We start from the raw sequence: 18,707 nt of genomic DNA, 5'->3' as shown, positions 1-18,707 counted from the left end.
TGGGCTGTGTCCTACCTGATTGGCTTGTATCTTCTCCAGAGTCTGGCATGTAATAAGTGCTTAACAAAGAGCTTTTTTTTAAAATCCTTCTATATCTCACTTTCCTCTTGGGCCTTGCCCTCCTCCCTCCTGGAATGGCCAGAGCCTAGGCTACTTTGGCATCAGTGCCCCAATCCCAGGGCATACCATCTGGAAAATTGGGGGGCACAACCTGCCTCAGCTGTAGGATGGGATCAATTAATCAGTGGTATTTAACGAGCGCTTACACATGCAGAGCACTGTACTAAGCACTTGAGAGAGTACAATACAGTGGAGTTGGTAATAACTGTGGTATTCGTTAAGCACTTACTATGCATCAGGCACTGTACTAAGTCCTGGGGTGGATACAAGCAAAGCAAGTTGGGTACAGTCCTCGTCCCACTGGAGGTCCACGGTCTCGATCCCCATTTTACGGATAACTGAGGCCCAGAGACGAGAACTGACTTGCCCAAGGTCACACTGATAAGTGGTGGAGCCAGGATTAGAACCCATGACCTTCTGACTCCCAGGCCTGTGTTCTAGCCACTAGACCCTGTTCACAAGGAGCTCAGTGTCTAGAGGGAAGTAACGCTTTGCCCTTTCACTCTTTGGTGTTGGGAGGGGAGGTGGTGGGAGCGTGGCGGGGGCAATTAATGGTCTCAGGGGAGAGTCAGTCAATCGTATTTACTGAGCACTTACTGTGTGCAGAGCACTGTACTAAACGCTTGGAATGTACAATTCGGCAACAGATAAGAGACAATCCCTGCCCAACGACGGGCTCACAGTCTAAACGATGATTCTGGTGTTGTCAACTGGGTGGTTTAAGTCACCGAGTCACTGGTGATTGAGACACTCATATATTGTTTTGAGGATTGAAAGAGTGAGAGTGCCGAATTGTACATTCCAAGCGCTTAATACAGTGCTCTGCACATAGTAAGTGCTCAATAAATAAGATTGAATCAATGAATGAATGAATGAGGGACTAGGGAACCTTGTCTAATACTATAGAACTTAGTAATAATAATGATGATAATTATAACCGTGATATTTGTTAAGCACTTACTATGTGCCATGCGTTTTACTAACTCCTGGGATAGATACAAGATAATTGTCTCCCACATGAGGCTCACGGTCTAAGCGGGAGGGAGGGAAAATAGGTATCGAATCCTCATTTTGCAGATGAGGGAACTGAGGCGCAGAGACGTGAAGTGATTTGTCCGAGGTCACACAGCATTCATTCATTCATTTGTTCATATTTATTAAGCGCTTACTGTGTGCAGAGCACTGTACTTAGCACTTGGGAAAATACAATGCAACAATAAACAGTGACAATACCTGCCCACAACGAGCTCACTGCCTAGAGTGCCTCAGTGGAAATTCATTCATTCATTCATTCAATAGTATTTATTGAGTGCTTACCATGTGCAAAGCACTGTACTAAGCGCTTGGAATGGACAATTCGGCAACAGATAGCGACAATCCCTGCCCAGTGACGGGCTCACAGTCTAAGCGGGGGAGACAGACAGCAGAGCAAACGGAACAAAACAAAAAGACATCATCATCAAGATAAATAGAATCAAGGTGATGTACACCTCATTAACAAAATAAATAAGGTAATAAATAATATATACAAATGACCCGGGCTCGGGAGTCAGAGGTCGCGGGTTCTAATTCCGGAACTGCCACTTGCCAGCCGTGTGACTTTGGGCAAATCACTTAACTTCTCTGAGCCTCAGTTACCTCATCTGTAAAAATGGGGATTAAGACTGTGAGCCCTATGTGGGACAACCTGATTACCTTGTATCTAGCCCAGTGCTTAGAGCAGTGCTTGGCTTAAGCGCTCAAAAAATACCATTATTATTATTATTATTAGCGGTCTGGAGACAGACATCAATACAAATAGACAAGTAGTGGAGCCACGATTAGAGCCCTGGTTCTCTGACCCAACTCAGTACTTGGAATAATAGCAGAGGCTGGTGATTATAATAGAGTTTATTCATAGAAGCACAGAATATAGAGGAAACTCAAAAAAACCTTATTTTAATGGTTGAGTAATCAGAATCTGTGCCTGGCTCTAACAAGGGCTATTTAGTTGTTCTTTTCTTTTGAGCTAAGTTCATCCAGACCTGTATTTTGGAATATAAAATACCACTCGACTTCATGGAAACTGATTTTCTAAGGAGAAAAGGATGAATGTTCTAGGAATAAAATCAATTATAATTTTGAAGAGGTAAGATTTTTAAAAAGAAACATATGAGTTGAGGGAGGAGATTACAGTATTTGGTTGTCCACTTTGTATTATTTCTTGCTACTTTAATTTTTACACTTTCCAGGGATGTAAAATCAATTCTTATGTAATTTATGGAATAATGCTACATTCCACTTTTCTAATTCGATATACAGGTTATTATGCAGACAAATGGAAAAACTACCTGACACAAAAGAATCCTCCAGAAACAAAAGCTTTTTTTGATACATCTGATAAAGAGCCATTTTGCAGTGAGTAACTCTTTTCACCTTCTCAAACTCTTCCTTGGAAACAATACACTTTACTCTGTAACCTCCCGTAAGATTTTCTGGATTTGTCATCTTGCTGGACGTCTGTCACCTGGGTGACCATCATTGCTCTCCCAAGAGCTTAGTACAGTGCTTTGCACACAGTAAGTGGTAGAGAAGCAACGTGGCTCAGTAGAAAGAGCCCGGGCTTGGGAGTCAGAGGACATGGTTCGAATCCCGGCTCCGCCGCTTGTCAGCCGTGTGACTGTGGGCAAGTCACTTCACTTCTCTGGGCCTCAGTGACCTCATCTGTAAAATGGGGATTAACTGTGAGCCTCACGTGGGACAACCTGATTCCCCTGTATCTACCCCAGTGCTTAGACCAGTGCTCTGCACATAGTAAGCGCTTAACAAATACCAACATAAATAAATGCTATTGAATGAATGAATGAATATTCATTCTAGCACACTGGCTGTGACCCAATCTGAATACTGAGGGGAGTCTGACTCCCCCGTTTAAACTGTGAGCCCGTCATTGGGCAGGGATGGTCTCTATCTGTTGCCGAATTGTACATTCCAAGCGCTTAGTACAGTGCTCTGCACACAGTAAGTGCTCAATAAATATGATTGAATGAATGAATGATCGTATTTGCTGAGCACTTACTGTGTGCAGAGCACGGTGTTAAGTGCTTGGGAGAGTATGATACAACAATAAACAGATACAATCCCTGTGCACAACAAGTTTACAGTCTAGAGGGGGAGATTACCTGCCGATATTTTGCTCTCCCGAACCAAATGAATCTTTGTACTAGCTTTATGGCCCTAAAATTTGGTGATTGTCCATGTGAGGATTGGCTGTCACCTTTAGGTTGTCCCTAATTAGGTGATGATAATAATAATAACGTTGGTATTTGTTAAGCGCTTACTATGTGCCGAGCACTGTTCTAAGCGCTGGGGTAGATACAGGGGAATCAGGTTGTCCCACGTGAGGCTCACAGTCTTCATCCCCATTTTACAGATGAGGTCACTGAGGCCCAGAGAAGTGAAGTGACTTGCCCGCAGTCACACCGCTGACAAGCGGCGGAGCCGGGATTCGAAGGATGGCTAAAATGTTTAGTACCTTAATCCACACCTCCTCCCACCCCTGAAAGAACCTGGAGTAACAGCTTGGCCTAGTGGATGGAGCTCAGGCCTGAGAGTTACAAGGACCAGTTAGTCAGTCAGTGATATTTATTGAGCACTTACTGTGTGCAGAGCACCGTACTAAGTGCTTGGGAGAACCCTACAGCAGACTCAATACAGTACAGATATCATTTATTTATATATATGCATATTAATGTCTGTGGCCCCCTCTAGACTGTGAATGTGGGCAGGGAATGTGTCAGTTTGTTGTAATATTATACAGTGTTTTGCACACGGTAAGCGCTCAATAAATATGACTGGCTGACTGAATGACACATTCCTTGCCCACACGAGCTTACAGTCTAGAGGCCTGTTTTGTTTCGTTGTCTGTCTCCTCCGTTTAGACCGTGAGCCCGTTGTTGGGCAGCGATTGTCTCTATCTGTTGCCGAATGGTACATTCCAAGCGCTTAGTACAGTGTTTGGCACATAGTAAGCGCTCAGTAAATATGATTGAATGAATGAATGAATCTGGGACTAGGGCGAGCAGCGTGGCTTAGTGGAAAGAGCACGGGCTTGGGAATCGGAGGCCGTGGGTTCTAATCCGGGTCCGCCACTTGTCTGCTGTGTGACCTTGGGCAAGTCACAACTTCTCTGTTCCTCAGTTACCTCATCTGTAAAAATGGGGATTAAAATATGTGAGCCCCACATGGGACAATCTGATGACCCTGTATCTACCCCAGCACTTAGAACAGTGGTCTGCACATAGTAGGGACTTAACAAATACCATCATCATTATTATTATTATTATCCTGGCTCTGCCATTAGTCTGCTGTGTGGCCTTGGACAAGTCACTTCCCTTCTCTGAGACTCAGTTACCTCATCTGCACAACGCGGATTAAGACGGCGAGCCCCACGAGGGACATGGACTGTATCCAATCTGATCAGCTGGTATCTACCCCGGTGCTTAGTACAGTTCCTGGCACTCAGTAAGCCTTTAACAAATACCATTAAAAAGAAAAAAAAAAGGAAGAGTCCCCCAAAGTAAGGAATCTAGAGGCCGAGAGAACTTCAGAGAGGAATGGTGGCTAGAGAAGCGGGTCAGAGGATTGCAGTTAATGCCGTCTGTCACCATATTCCCCCCACTCTAGATTGTAAGGTGATGGGGGGCAGGGAATGCGTCCATTTATTGTACTCTCTCAAGCGTTTAGTACAGTGCTCTGTACACAGTAAGCGCCAATAAATGCCGATGAATATTCACCACGGCTTCCGCTTTTCTCCGTGCCCGCCGACTCCTGTAGAAATGACAGAGGAAGCCTTACACAGCTCGAACAGCAGAGATAAGGGTGGAGGCAGGAACTATTTCTCCTCTGCTGCTATTGTAGCTTCTGTCTGCCGAGTGCCGAGGACAAAACTGCGCAGAATAGCAACTATATATGAGTAAGCGTGTGTGTGCGTGTGAAGAATAATGATAATAATGTGGGGTTTGTTAAGCGCTTACTGTGTGGTGCACTGTACTAAGCACTAGGATAGATGCAACATAATCATGTCCCACGTGGGTCTCAGATGGAGGGAGAATAGACATCATTCATTCATTCATTCACTCAATCATATTTATTGAGCGCTGCGTTCATTCAGTCGTATTTATCGAGCACGTAATAACAGTGATAGTGATAGTATCTGTTAAGCACCTACTATGTGCCGGGCACTGTTCTAAGCGCTGGGGTAGATACAAGATAATTGGTTTGGTTACAGTTCCTGTTCCACACGGAACTCCCAGTCTTAATCCCCATTTTACAGATGAGGGAACTGAGGTGCAGAGATGTGAAGTGACTTGCCCAAGGTCACACAGATGAGTGGCAGAGCAGGGATTAGAACCTTTGACCTTCTGACTCCCAGTCCCGTGTTCTAGCCACTACGCCATGCTGCCTAAGCATTCGGAAGAGTACAATTCAACAATAAGCAGGCATGTTCCCTGCCCACAACAAGCTTAAAATCTAGAGGGGGAGACAGACGTTAATATAAAAATGTAAATACATAAATTACAGATATGTACACAAGTGCTAAATCCCCATTTTGCAGATGAGGGAACTGCAGCCCAGAGAAATAAAATTACTTGCCCAAGGTCACAGGGCAGACAAGGGGCAGAAGAACTGGGGGTAGAATCCAGGTCCTCTGACTCCCAGGCCTCTGCTCTTTCAACTTAGGCCATGTTGGTTCCCCTCTGTTAGTAATAATAATAATAATGATGGTATTTGTGTGTTTATATTTTTATTACCCTATTTAGTTTGTTAATGAGATGTCCATCCCCTTGATTCTATTTATTGCTATTGTTTTCGTCCGTCTGTCTCCCCCGATTAGACTGTGAGCCCGTCAGTGGGCAGGGATCGTCTCTATCTGTTCCCAAATTGTACGTTCCAAGTGCTTAGAACAGTGCTTGGCACATAGTAAGTTCATTCATTCATTCAATAGTATTTATTGAGCGCTTACTATGTGCAGAGCACTGTTCTAAGCACTGGGGGAGATACAAGGTCAAGAGAGTGTGTGCCTGTGACCCTTGTGGGTGCATTTCTCTTGGGTTGATTCTCTCCACGTCTGCCTGATTTACACTGGAAGGGCTTCCACTATTCCCAGAAGCAGCATGGCCTGGTGGGAAGAGCACGGGCCCGGGAGACAGAGGATCTGGGTTCGAATCCCAATTCTACCCCTTGTCATGGGCAACTCACTTAACTTCTCTGGGCCTCAGTCGCCTCCTCTGTAAAGTGGGAATCAAATACCTGTTTTCCCTGCTCCTTAGGCTGTGAATCCCACGAGGGTTAGAGTCTGTGTCCAATCTGCTTAAACCGTGTCTTCCCCAGTGCCTGACACGTAATAAAGCACTTAACCAATATTATTTTTAGCAATGAATCAAACGTATTTATTATGCGTGAGGCCTGAGGCGATCATATATCCCGAAGCTGTAAGTGGGAGACGTAGGGGTAGGGGTTCAAGTATAGTGTGGTCAATTGTCACTTGTATTCATTTTATGCTTACTGTGTGCTGAGCACTGTACTAAGCACTGGGACAATACAAGAGTTGGTACATTCTCCTTGCCCCCTCCTACCTCACCTCGCCGCTTTCCTACTACAACCGAGCCTGCACATTTTATTCCTCTAATGCCAACCTTTTCCCTGCTTCTCAATCTCCCCTACCTCTCACCCACGTCGTGCCTCTTGCCTGGAACGTCCTCCCTCCTCATATCCAACAGACGATGACTCTCCCCCCCCCTTCAAAACCTTACTGAAGACACATCTCCTCCAAGAGGGCCTCCCTGGCTAAGCCCTCCTTTCCTTTTCTCCCATTTCCTTGCGTCGCCATGACTTGCTCCCCAGCTGGGAGTTGCTTCCAGCCCCACAACACTCATATCCTTTCCTTGCCTTATGCTGTCGAACCGTCCCCTTCCCATAGCGACACCGCGGACACCTCTCTCCCAGAACTTCCCCACTCCATCTGCAATCGTTCCGGTAGTGGATCACTTGCGTTTTCTTGGAAAGTGGTTGACCACTGTCTCCTTTCACGCAGTCAACTCGAGTCTCCGCCCTCGACTCTCTCCCGTGCCGCTGCTGCCCAGCCCAGATGAGTTTGGACTTAGAGCAGATGGTTTTCCACTCGGTAGCCACTGGCCAAGCTAGGACTGGAACGGACAGGCCTCTGCTTGACTCTCCCTCCCGTAGTCGAGACTGGTAGAGGACTGGAAACTCTCCAGGTGTGACCCTGAGAGAGGAGGACTTATATCCACATCTGCATTTTATTTATTCATATTAATGTCAGTCTCCCCCTCTAGACTGTAAACCCATTGTGGGCAAGGGAATGTATCTGTTTATTGTTGAATTGGACTCTCCCCAGTGCTTAGTACAGTGCTTGGGCACACTGTAAGCGCTCGGTAAATAAATACCGACTGATTGACCACACTACATTCGAACTCCTGGCCCTGCGTCTCTCACAGCTTTGGGATATATGATCGCCTCAGGCCTCACGCCGTCCATATTGCCCTGATGTTCCGATTGCGACAGGTATTTCAAAAAACCAAGTACTAGAAAGAAAAAAAACAAGGTTAGGGTTTGGACCTCCTAAATAGAAGAGCCGCATTCTAAATAGAGAAGCAGCATGGCCTAGTGGATAGAGTCCGGGCCTGGGAGTCAGAAGGACCTGGGTTCTAATCCCGGCTCTCCCGCTTGTCTGCTGCGTGACCTTGGGTGAATCAGTTAACTTCTCTGGATCTCAGTTACCTCATCTATAAATGGGGATTAAGACTGTGAGCCCCATGTGGGACATGGATTGGGTCCAACCTGATTATCTTGTATCTACCCCAGTGCTTAGTAGAGTGTCTGGCACGTAGTAGGCGCTTAAATTTATTGCTATTGTTCTTGTCTGTCCGTCTCCCCCGATTAGACCGTAAGCCCGTCAAAGGGCAGGGACTGTCTCTATCTGTTACTGATTTGTACATTCCAAGCGCTTAGTACAGTGCTCTGCACACAGTAAGCGCTCAATAAATACTATTGAATGAACGAATGAATGAACAAATACCACAGAAAAAGAAGCAGGACAGTATCCCAAATCAAAAAATGAGAGTGAATGAAATCAGTGAGCACATCAAATAAAAATAACCAGATCCTATTCTTCCCCTATTAAGCACGAGTCCAGAAAAGAATGAACTAAAAGTGATCAATCAATCAAACGTATTTATTGAGTACTTGCTATGTGCAGAGCACTGTACTAAGCACTTGGGAGAACACAACACAACAGTATTAGCAGACATGTTTCTTGCCTGCAACAAAGTTACAGTCCAGAGGGTGAGGTAGACATTAATATGAATAAGCAAGTAATTTATAATATACAATTTAAAGATGTGTACAGAAGTGCAATGGGGTGAGGAATGGGGCGAATATCAAATATCAAATCAGAGTGATTCATTCATTCCATTCAATCGTATTTATTAAGCGCTTACTGTGTGCAGAGCACTGTAATAATAATAATAATTGTGGTATTTGTTAAGCGCTTACTATGTGCCAGGCACCGTACTAAGCGCTGGGGCGGATACAAGCAGATGGGTTGGACACAGTCCTTTTCCCAGTCTCAACCCCCATTTTACAGGTGATTTAACTGAGGCATAGAGTAGTGAAAGTGACTTGCCCAAGGCCACACAGCCACACGATGCTCTGCACACAGTAAGCGCTCAGTAAATAGGACTGACTGAACGAATGAAAGAATATCTCACCGAATCATGGGACGGAGGCAGCGGAACCTAGTGGAAAGAGCCCGGGCCTGCGACTCAGCGGGGAAATGGTTTAGCTTTAATCGAAACGATCCTTCCAAAACCTATGGGCCAAACAAAAGATTTGCAGATTTTGAGTCTTCCGTTATGGATAGTACTTTGAGCGAAGTAAAAGTGGACAAGCCTTGTCTCTGACTCTGTTATCCTTCTGTTTCTGCAGTGCATCACTACTTTGTCGATATCATCACCTGGAACGAAAACATGAGGAAGGGCTCCATTACAGTTAAGTTGATAGATCAAGCTGGAAATTCCACAGAATCCAAAATCGACCAGTAAGTTGTGACAACCCAGGTCCACTTTGCAGACTGTCCTTTCTCCCATCCGCCCGGGATAACTCAGTTTTATTGGCAGGAGGTAGCCTTTCTTGGGTGCGGGATTTTAAACGTCATTTTAAAAGCCGGGAAAGAGAACTGCTGATAATGGACCCCAGATCATTTGGCTTCTATAGAAGACTCTAATCTGCTTCTGGTTAATGCACGCTGGGAAGCAGCGTGGCTCAGTGGAAAGAGCCTGGGCTTCGGAGTCGGAGGCCATGAGTTCGACTCCCGGCTCTGCCACTTGTCAGCTGTGTGGCTGTGGGCGAGTCACTTCACTTCTCTGTGCCTCAGTGACCTCATCTGGAAAATGGGGATTAACTGTGAGCCTCACGTGGGACAACCTGATTATCCTGTATCTACCCCAGCGCTTACAACAGTGCTCTGCACATAGTAAGCGCTTAACAAATACCAACATTATCATTGTTATCATAATGGGAGGGGGATTTGAGTTCCCCTCTCAGTTTTGAAACCTAACTTCTTAGCTCGTGGTAGGCAGGGAATGTGTCTCTTATATTGTTATGTCGTACTCTCCCCAGCACAGAGTAAGAGCCCAATAAACACGATTGACTGACTGAATGAATGCCCTCTAGAGAAGCAGCGTGGCTCAGTGGAAAGAGCCCGGGCTTGGGAGTCAGAGGTCGGGGGTTCTAATTCCGCCTCTGCCACTTGTCAGCTGTGTGACTTTGGGCAAGTCACTTACCTTCTCGATGCCTCAGTTCCCTCATCTGTAAAATGGGGATGAAGACTGTGAGCCCCACGTGGGACAACTTGATTACCTTGTGTCTACCCCAGCGCTTAGAACAGTGCTCTGCACATAGTAAGCGCTTAACAGATACCATAATTATTATTTATTATTATTAGATGGCAAGCTCATGGTGGGCAGGGAATGTGTTATAAGGTACTCTCCCAAGCACTTAGGACAGTTAAGTGCTCAGTAAAAACAGTGGATTGATCGAATACCCTGTGAAACAGCATGGCCTAGTGGAAGGGACACCGGTCCGGGAATCAGAGGACCTGGGTTCTAATCCCGACTCTGCCACTCGCCTGCCGTGTGACCTTGGGCAGATCACTTAACTTCTCAGTTCCCTCGTCTGTAAAATGGGGATGAAGACTGTGAGCCCCATGTGGGACAGGAACTGCATCCAACCTGATAACCTCAGATCTGCCCCAGTGCTTAGAACGGTGCTTGACACACAGTAGTATTATTATTATTACCCTCCTGTACTGCATCTCTTATCTTTTTTTACTATCTCAATATCTCCAGATATTGATTCGATTTCAAGAGTGACATTGCGAATCTTTGTTTCTCTTTAGTCTTACCTGTCCATTCATTCATTCATTCAATAGTATTTATTGAGCGCTTACTATGTGCAGAGCACTGTACTAAGCGCTTGGAATGTACAAATCGGTAACAGATAGAGACGGTCCCTGCCCTTTGCCGGGCTTACGGTCTAATCGGGGGAGACGGGCAGTCGAGAACAATAGCAATAAATAGAATCGAGGGGATGAACATCTCATTCAAACAATTTCCACTGTCTTAGCATCTCTGATGGCCTTTTCTTTCCCTGGTAGTCTTTTTATATCTGCCTCAATCTCTTCCTCCTACAATGAGATCTCTTCATCTATCAATAGCATTTATTGAATACCTACTGGCCGTAGAGCATTATACCAAATGCTTGGAAGAGTACGATAGAATTAATAGACATGATCTCTTCCCTCAAGAAGCTTACATCTTAGTGGAAGAAACAAACATTTAAAATGCGTTACAGCTCGTTATGAGCAGGGAGAGTGTCCGCCAATTCTGCTGTATTATACTCTCCCAAGCATTCAGTACGGTGCTCTGTACATAGCATGAACTCAATAAATGCCATTAATAATAACGACGGTATTTGTTAAGCACTTTCTAAGTGCAAACACTGTTCTAAGAACTGGGGTAGATACAAGGGAATCAGTTTGGCCCACATGGGGCTGACAGTCTTCATCCCCATTTTACAGAAGATGAGATAACTGAGGCACAGAGAAGTTAAGCGACTTGCCCAAAGTCACACAGCTGACAAGCGGCGGAGCCGGGATTAGAACCCATGATCCCTGACTCCCAAGCCCGGGCTCTTTTCACTGAGCCGCGCTGTTTCTCTACTGTATGCAGAGCACTGTACTAAGTGAATTGGAGAGTACGATGCAACAGAGTTGGGGGACACATTCCCTGTCCGCAAGGAGCTTCCAATCTACAGGAAGAGAGACATTAAAATAACATAGGGATATGTACATAACTACTGTGGGGCTGAGTGCAGGGTGAATATCAAATGCTTAAAGGGTACAGATCCAAGTTCAAGGATGATGTAGAAGGGAGAGGGATTAGGGGAAATTAAGACTTAATCGGGGAAGGCTTCTTGGAGGAGATGTGATTTTAATAAGGCTTTGAGGATGGAGAGAATGGAGGTCTGCCATATAACAGAAGGGGAGGGAGTTCCAGGAGTTGGTGTTGGAATAGTAAGACACACAGGCTGGATTGTAGGAAATCAGTGAGGTAAGATAAGCAGAAAAGAGCCCGGGCTTGAAAGTCAGAGGACGTGGGTTCTAATCCCGGCTCCGCCACTTAATAATGTCGGTATTTGTTAAGCGCTTACTATGTGCAGAGCACTGTTCTAAGTGCTGGGGTAGATATAGGGTCAGCAGCTTGTCCCACGTGAGGCTCACAGATGAGGTAACTGAGGCACAGAGAAGTGAAGTGACTTGCCCACAGTCACACAGCTGACAGGTGGCCGATCCAGGACTCGAACCCATGACCTCTGACTCCCAAGCCCGGGCTCTTTCCACTGAGCCACGCTGCTTCCCACTTGTCTGCTTTGTGACCTTGGGCAAGCCACTTAACTTCTCTGTGGATCAGTTACTTCTTCTGTAAAATGGCGATTAAGAGTGTGAGCCCCACGTTGGACAACCTGGTTACCTTGTTTCTACCCCAGCTCTTAGAACGGTGCTTGGCACATAGTAAGTGCTTAACAAATACCATAATAATAATTATTAATTTTAGGAAATCAGTGAGGTAAGATAGGAGGGGACGAGCTGATTGAGTGCTTTAAAGCTGATGGTAAGGAGTTTCTGTTTGATGCAGAAGTGGATGGGCAACCACGGGAGATTTTTTGAGCAATGGGGTAGGTCAACTGCACTTTTTTTAGAAAAATGATCCATGCAGCAGAGTGAACTCTGGAGTAAGGAGAGACAGGAGACGGGGAGGTTAACGAGGCGGCTGATGCGGTAGTTGAAGGAAGGATATGATAAGTACTGGATTGTACTCTAAACTTGTGTCGGCTAGGGAACGTGTCCACCAACTCTGTTATAATGTAGTCTCCCAAATGCTTAGTCCAGTGTTCTGCACTTGGTAAGTTGTTCAATAAATACCACTGATCGATCAGAGTAGTAGCAATTTTGATGGAGAGGGAAGGGCAGATTTTAGCGTTGTTGAGAAGTTAAGACCGCTAACTTTTAGATTGACCATGGGGGTTGTCAGTGAGATGAGTCGAGGTTAACGCCAAGGTTACGGGCTTGTGAGCGGAGAGATAATTGCGTCGTCTACCGCCATAATTATTACCGACGGGAAAGTTAGGAGGGGAGGGTTTGGGGCCTCCACATAGAAATGTTCTGGAGGCAAGAGGAGATGGATGTGAGGTTGTAGAGAAGGTGAGAGGTTAGGGCTAGTGAGATGATAGATTTGGTAGAAATGGTAGTTGAAGCCATTGGAATGGATAAAGCTTCCTAAAGCGATGCATGGGGATCGAGAAGAGAAGGAGACCCAGAATTTGGCTTTGGAGTGGGAGGCAGAGAAAGAGCCGGTGAAATAGACTGAAAAGGATCAGATGGACAGGTAGGAGGAGAACCAGGTGAGGATAGATAGTGTTTCAGCGCTTCGAACGGTGGTTGGCACATAGTAAGCACTCAACAAATACCAATGTTAGTATTATTCCAGCAGAAGGGGGTGAGCCACAGTTTTAAAGACAGATGCAAGTCGAAAAGGATTAGAAAGAATAGAATCCACTGGGTTTGGCAAGAGGGAGGCCACCAGCCACCTTGGTGAGAGTCATCTCGGTTAATTACTAAACTGAATTTAAACTAAATTTAAACTAAATTACTGAGTTTAAACTAAAAACTTCCCGTCTGACACAAAAACCTGCCTTACTTTGATGGCGGTAGGGAAAATTAAAGAAAGAAGCAGGGAATCCTTTTTAAATGGTATTTGTTAAGCGCTTACTATGTGCCAGGCACTTTATAAAGAAAGGGCCGGAGTAGACACAAGCTGATCAGGTCGGACACAGTCCAGGTCCCACTTAAGGGTCACATCCCCATTTTACAGATGAGATAAATAAGACCCAGAGAAGTGAAGTGACTCGCCCCGGGTCACACAGCAGACAAATGGTGGAGTCGGGATTAAAACCCAGGTCCTTCTGACTCCCAGGCCCGCGCTCTTTCCACTAGGCACGCTGCTTCTCAAATAGCCAACCCCAATTCAGGATTAGTGGAATCTAACTTTAACGAAGTTGTGCTGTAGTTTTCAAAACCCCTTTTATGCGATTAAAAGTGCGGTTGCAACAACCATTAAGCCATGACTTTTAACTGCCCCACTAATCATCCAATGCAGTCATTAATATCTGTCTGTTTTGTCTGCAAGAGCACAAACTGGGTTGTGTACAATTTGTCCCCACAGATAGTGTATGTATAATACCGGGAAACTAAAGTCTTTGATATTCTTCATTCGTTCATTCTTTTAATCATATTTATTGAGCATTTCTTGTGGACAGAGCACTGTCCTAAGCACTTGGGAGAATACGTTACAAAAATAGACGTATTCCCTGCCCATAATGAACTTACAGTCTAGAGACGGGGAGATAGACATTAATGCAAAAAAAATACAGATATGTACGTAAGTATAGAGAAGCAGTGTGGCTCAGTGGAAAGAGTCCAGACTTGGGAATCAGAGGTCATGGGTTCGAGTCCTGGCTCGGCCACTTGCCAGCCGTGTGACTGTGGGCAAGTCACTTCACTTCTCTGTGCCTCAGTTACCTCATCTGTAAAATGGGGGTGAAGACTGTGAGCCTCACGTGGGACGACCTGATGACCCAGCATCTCCCCCAGCACTTAGAACAGTGCTCTGCACATAGTAAGCGCTTACCAAATACCAACATTATTATTACCGTGGGGCTCGGAGCGGGGACGAATAAAAGGAGCAAATGATATGACTACAACATCTCAATGACAATCACTATCTCTTCTTTCTAGTGAGCCTACCAAATTTCAGAAGTACCATCAAGTCAGTCTTCTTGCTAGATTCGATCAAGAACTTGAAAAAGTGGCCAAGATTTCCTTAGAATTCTCAACCGGAACACTAATAGGCTCCAACTGCAAATTAAAGATCCTCCGAATGAGGTTAAGATCAATCGCACAACCCGAAAAGTAAGTGGCTGATTACTAAGTTTCACGTTTGCCAATTAGACTGTTGGTCCCGCTCAGGGAGGCACCTGGAGAGTTTCCAGTCCTCTACCAGTCTCGGCTACGGGAGGGTCACGCAGAGGCCCGTCCGTTCCGTTCCTAGCTCGGCCAGTGGCTAGCGAGCGGCCGGCCATCTGCTACGAGTCAAAACTCCCCCGTGCCGGGCAGCGGCGGCACGGGAGAGAGTCGAGGGCGGAGACTCGAGTTTACCACGCGGAAGTAGGCAGTGGTCAACCTCTTCCGTATTTTGACCAAGAAAAGTCTACGGATCCACTACCAGAACGATTGCAGATGGAAGTGGGGCGTTCTGGGAGAGACGTTTCCGTGGCGTCGCTGTGGGTCGGAAACGACTCGGCGGCATAGGACAAATTAGACTGTTTCTAGCCAGAATCTTGTGGATCTCCTCGCCTGCTCGGAGATATAATTCAAACTGATTTGGGAGGAGACGGTGAAGGGATGAGATGATGATGACGATGATGCCTCTTGTCTTAATTATCAGGCGGGTTTCGGTCCAGTCACGAAGATGTCAGGACCGCGCCTCTGCTCGAAGGAATTGATTTTGAAGCTAGTTGTCCTCACTCTGTCTCATCTCTCCTGGTCTTGCTCCCGCCGAGACAGTGGGTGCAACAAGTGAATAATAATAATAAAGGTGGTATTTGTTAAGCGCTTACTATGTGCAGCGCACTGTTCTAAGCACGGGGGTAATAGGTTGTCCCACGTGAGGCTCACCGTTAATCCCCCTTTTACAGATGAGGGAACTGAGGCCCAGAGAAGAGAAGTGACTTGCCCACAGTCACACAGCTGACAAGTGGCAGAGCTGGGATTCGAACCCATGACCTCTGACTCCGAAACCCAGGCTCTTCCCGCTGAGCCACGCAGCTTCTCTGTGGCCCCTTCACCACCGAGAAGCCGTGCGGCACAGTGGATAGAGCCCGGGGTCTGGGCGTCAGAAGGTCATGGGTTCGGATGCCGGCGCCACCCCGCGTCAGCTGTATGACCTTGGGCAAGTCACATCACTTCTCTGTGCCTCAGTTCCCTCATCTGGAAAATGGGGGACTGAGACTGTGAGCCCCACGTGGGACGGGAACTGTGTCCAACCTGATTTGCTTGAATCCACCCCAGCGCTTAGTACAGTGCCTGGCATACAGTGAGGACTCAACAGATAGCACAGTTAGAAGCAGCGTGGCTCAGTGGCAAGAGCCCGGGCTTGGGAGTCAAAGGTCATGGGTTCGAATCCCAGCTCTGCCACTTGTCAGTTGTGTGACTGTGGGCAAGTCATTTCACTTCTCTGGGCCTCAGTTCCCTCATCTGGAAAATGGGGATGAAGACTGTGAGCCTCACGTGGGACAAGCTGATGACCCTGTACCTACCCCAGCGCTTAGAACAGTCCTCTGCACACAGTAAGCGCTTAACAAATACCAACATTATTATTATTCACCAATGGCATAGTCTCAGAACCATTCCCTTTTTTGCAGCTACTTCATCCCCCACTCTCTCCCCACCTCTCTCCATCCTCCTGATGCTCCCGCTTAGTACAGTGCTCTGCATGCAGTAAACGCTCAATAAATACGATCGAGTGAATTAGTTTTCAAGCCCTGAGGGAAAGGATAGGAGGCTAAGTACTGGTCCCGCCTGTCAACGAAGAACACTGGTTTAGACTGCTGCTCTTCTCTACCTCCCAAGATGTTCAGAAAGCTCTTTTCTCCCCTTCTCTTTCAGCTCTTTCGCTATTGAGGTGATGAGAGGTGGGAAGGACTCTCAAAAGGGAACTGTGGGTAATGAATCAAGCAATCAATCAATGGTATTCATTGATCACTTACTGTATGCGGAGCACTAGACTCACTAGACTAAACTCACCAGGCTAGATAAGAAGCAGCACGCCGTAGTGGATAGGGCCTGGGAGTCAGAAGGTCATGGGTTCTAATCTCACCTCTGCCATTTGTCTGCTGTGTGACCTTGGGCAAGTCACTTCACTTCTCTGGGCCTCAGTTAACTCATCTGTAAAATGTGTAAAATGAGACTGTGAGGCCCATATGGACAGGCACTGGGTCCGGCCCGGCTTGCTTGTATGACGATGGTGGTATTTATTAAGCGCTTACTATGTGCCGAACACTGTCCTAAGCGCTGGGATAGATACAAGGTAATCAGGTTGTTCCACATGGGGCTCACAGTGTTAATCCCCATTTTACAGATGAGGGAACTGAGGCGCAGAGAAGTTAAGTGACTTGACCAAAGTCACTCAGCTGATAAGCGGTGGAGCCGGAATTAGAACCCAGGACCTCTGGCTCCCAAGCCCAGGCTCTTTCCACTGAGCCGTGCTGCTCCCACATGCTGCTTATATCCACCCCAGCGCTTAGAACAGTGCCTGTCACCGCACTTAACAAATACCATGACTATTATTATTTTGACTAAACTGTTTGAAAGAGTTCAGTAAAACAGAGTTAGTAGATACAGTCCCTGTGCACCAGGAGTGTCCATTCTAGAAGAGGAGACATACATTAAAATAATAATAATAATAATAATTATGCTATTTGTTAAGCGGTTACTGCTCCTCATAAATTACAGATATGTATGGAAGGGCTGGGGGTGCTTAAGGTGAAGTGAATATCAAGTCTCCCCCGATTAGACCGTGAGCCCGTCACTGGGCAGGGACCGTCTCTATCTGTTGCCGATTTGTCCATTCCAAGCGCTCGGTCCAGCGGTCTGCACATAGTAAGCGCTCAATAAATACTATTGAATGAATGAATGAAAGTGCTTAAAGCTACAGAGTCAAGTGCAAGGGTGATGCAGAAGCGGGACGGAGAAGGGAAATGAGGGCTAAGTCGGGGAAGGCCTCTTGGAGGAGATGGGATTTTAAAAGGCTTTGAAAATGGGAAGAATAGCGGTGATCTGTCAGATGAGAAGAGGGAGGGAGTCAAACGGCAGGGACCGTCTCTATCTGTTGCCGACTTGTTCATTCCCAGCGCTTAGTACAGTGCTCTGCACATAGTAAGCGCTCAATAAATACTATTGAACGGAGGGAGACCCAAGCAAGACGGAGGATGCGAGGAACGGGTCGGAGAGAGATGAGATTGAGGCGATATCTATAACTCTATTTATCTATTCTGATGGTATCGATGCCTGTCTTTGTGTTGTTTTGCCGTCTGTCTCCCCCTTCTAGACCGCGAGCCCGCTGTTGGGTGGGGATTGTCACTGTCTGTTGCCTAATTGTACTTTCCAAGCGCTTAGTACAGTGCTCTGCACACAGTAAGCGCTCAGTAAATGCGATTCAGTGAATGAACGAATGAAACGTGCGGGGAGAAGGTTGGTGTTAAAGGAGCCAAGCGTGTGGGCTGGGGGGGAATAGGAAGTCAGGGAGGTAAGATGGGAAGGGCTGAACTGTAAAGCCGATGGTAAGGAGTTTGCCGAGGTGGATGAGCAACTCCTGGAGGTTCTTAAGGAGTGGAGAGACAGGACTGAGAAGTTTAGTAGAAAAATGATCTGGGTAGCAGGTTAAAATATAGATTTTATAGACTATAAACTATATATAGGGAGAGACAGGAGGCAGAGAGGTCAGCACGGAGGCTGATGCGACAGTCAAGGAGTCAAATGGAGAAGCAGCATGGCCTGGCGGATAGAGCCCGGGCCTGAGAGTCAGCGGGACCTGGGTTCTAATCCCGCCTCCTCCACTTGTCTGCTGGGCGACCTTGGGCAAGGCACTTCGCCTCTCTGGGCCTCAGTTAATAATGTTGGTATTTGTTAAGCGCTTACTATGCGCAGAGCACTGTTCTAAGCGCTGGGGGAGATACAGGGTCATCAGGTCGTCCCACGGGAGGCTCACGGTCTTCATCCCCATTTTACAGATGAGGGAACTGAGGCCCAGAGAAGTGAAGTGACTCGCCCACAGTCACACGGCTGACAAGCGGCAGAGCCGGGGTTCGAACTCCTGACCTCTGACTCCCAAGCCCAGGCTCTTTCCACT

At 46.6% G+C, this 18,707-nt stretch overlaps 1 protein-coding gene across 1 annotated transcript in view; it reads left to right on the top strand.

Moving 5' to 3' along the window:
* LIPH (lipase H) overlaps nucleotides 1-18,707 on the top strand; it is a 60,406-nt gene that overhangs the window by 30,912 nt on the left and 10,787 nt on the right. The window contains exons 9-11 of the mRNA XM_039914343.1: nucleotides 2,422-2,517; nucleotides 9,109-9,220; nucleotides 14,537-14,710. Coding sequence (XP_039770277.1) covers nucleotides 2,422-2,517; nucleotides 9,109-9,220; nucleotides 14,537-14,710 — 382 coding nt within the window. The remainder of the gene's footprint in view (nucleotides 1-2,421; nucleotides 2,518-9,108; nucleotides 9,221-14,536; nucleotides 14,711-18,707) is intronic.

The sequence above is a fragment of the Ornithorhynchus anatinus genome, chromosome 1 (assembly GCF_004115215.2).
Source record: "Ornithorhynchus anatinus isolate Pmale09 chromosome 1, mOrnAna1.pri.v4, whole genome shotgun sequence".
NCBI classification, from domain to species: domain Eukaryota; kingdom Metazoa; phylum Chordata; class Mammalia; order Monotremata; family Ornithorhynchidae; genus Ornithorhynchus; species Ornithorhynchus anatinus.
This window is presented reverse-complemented; position numbering and strand designations above follow the sequence as displayed.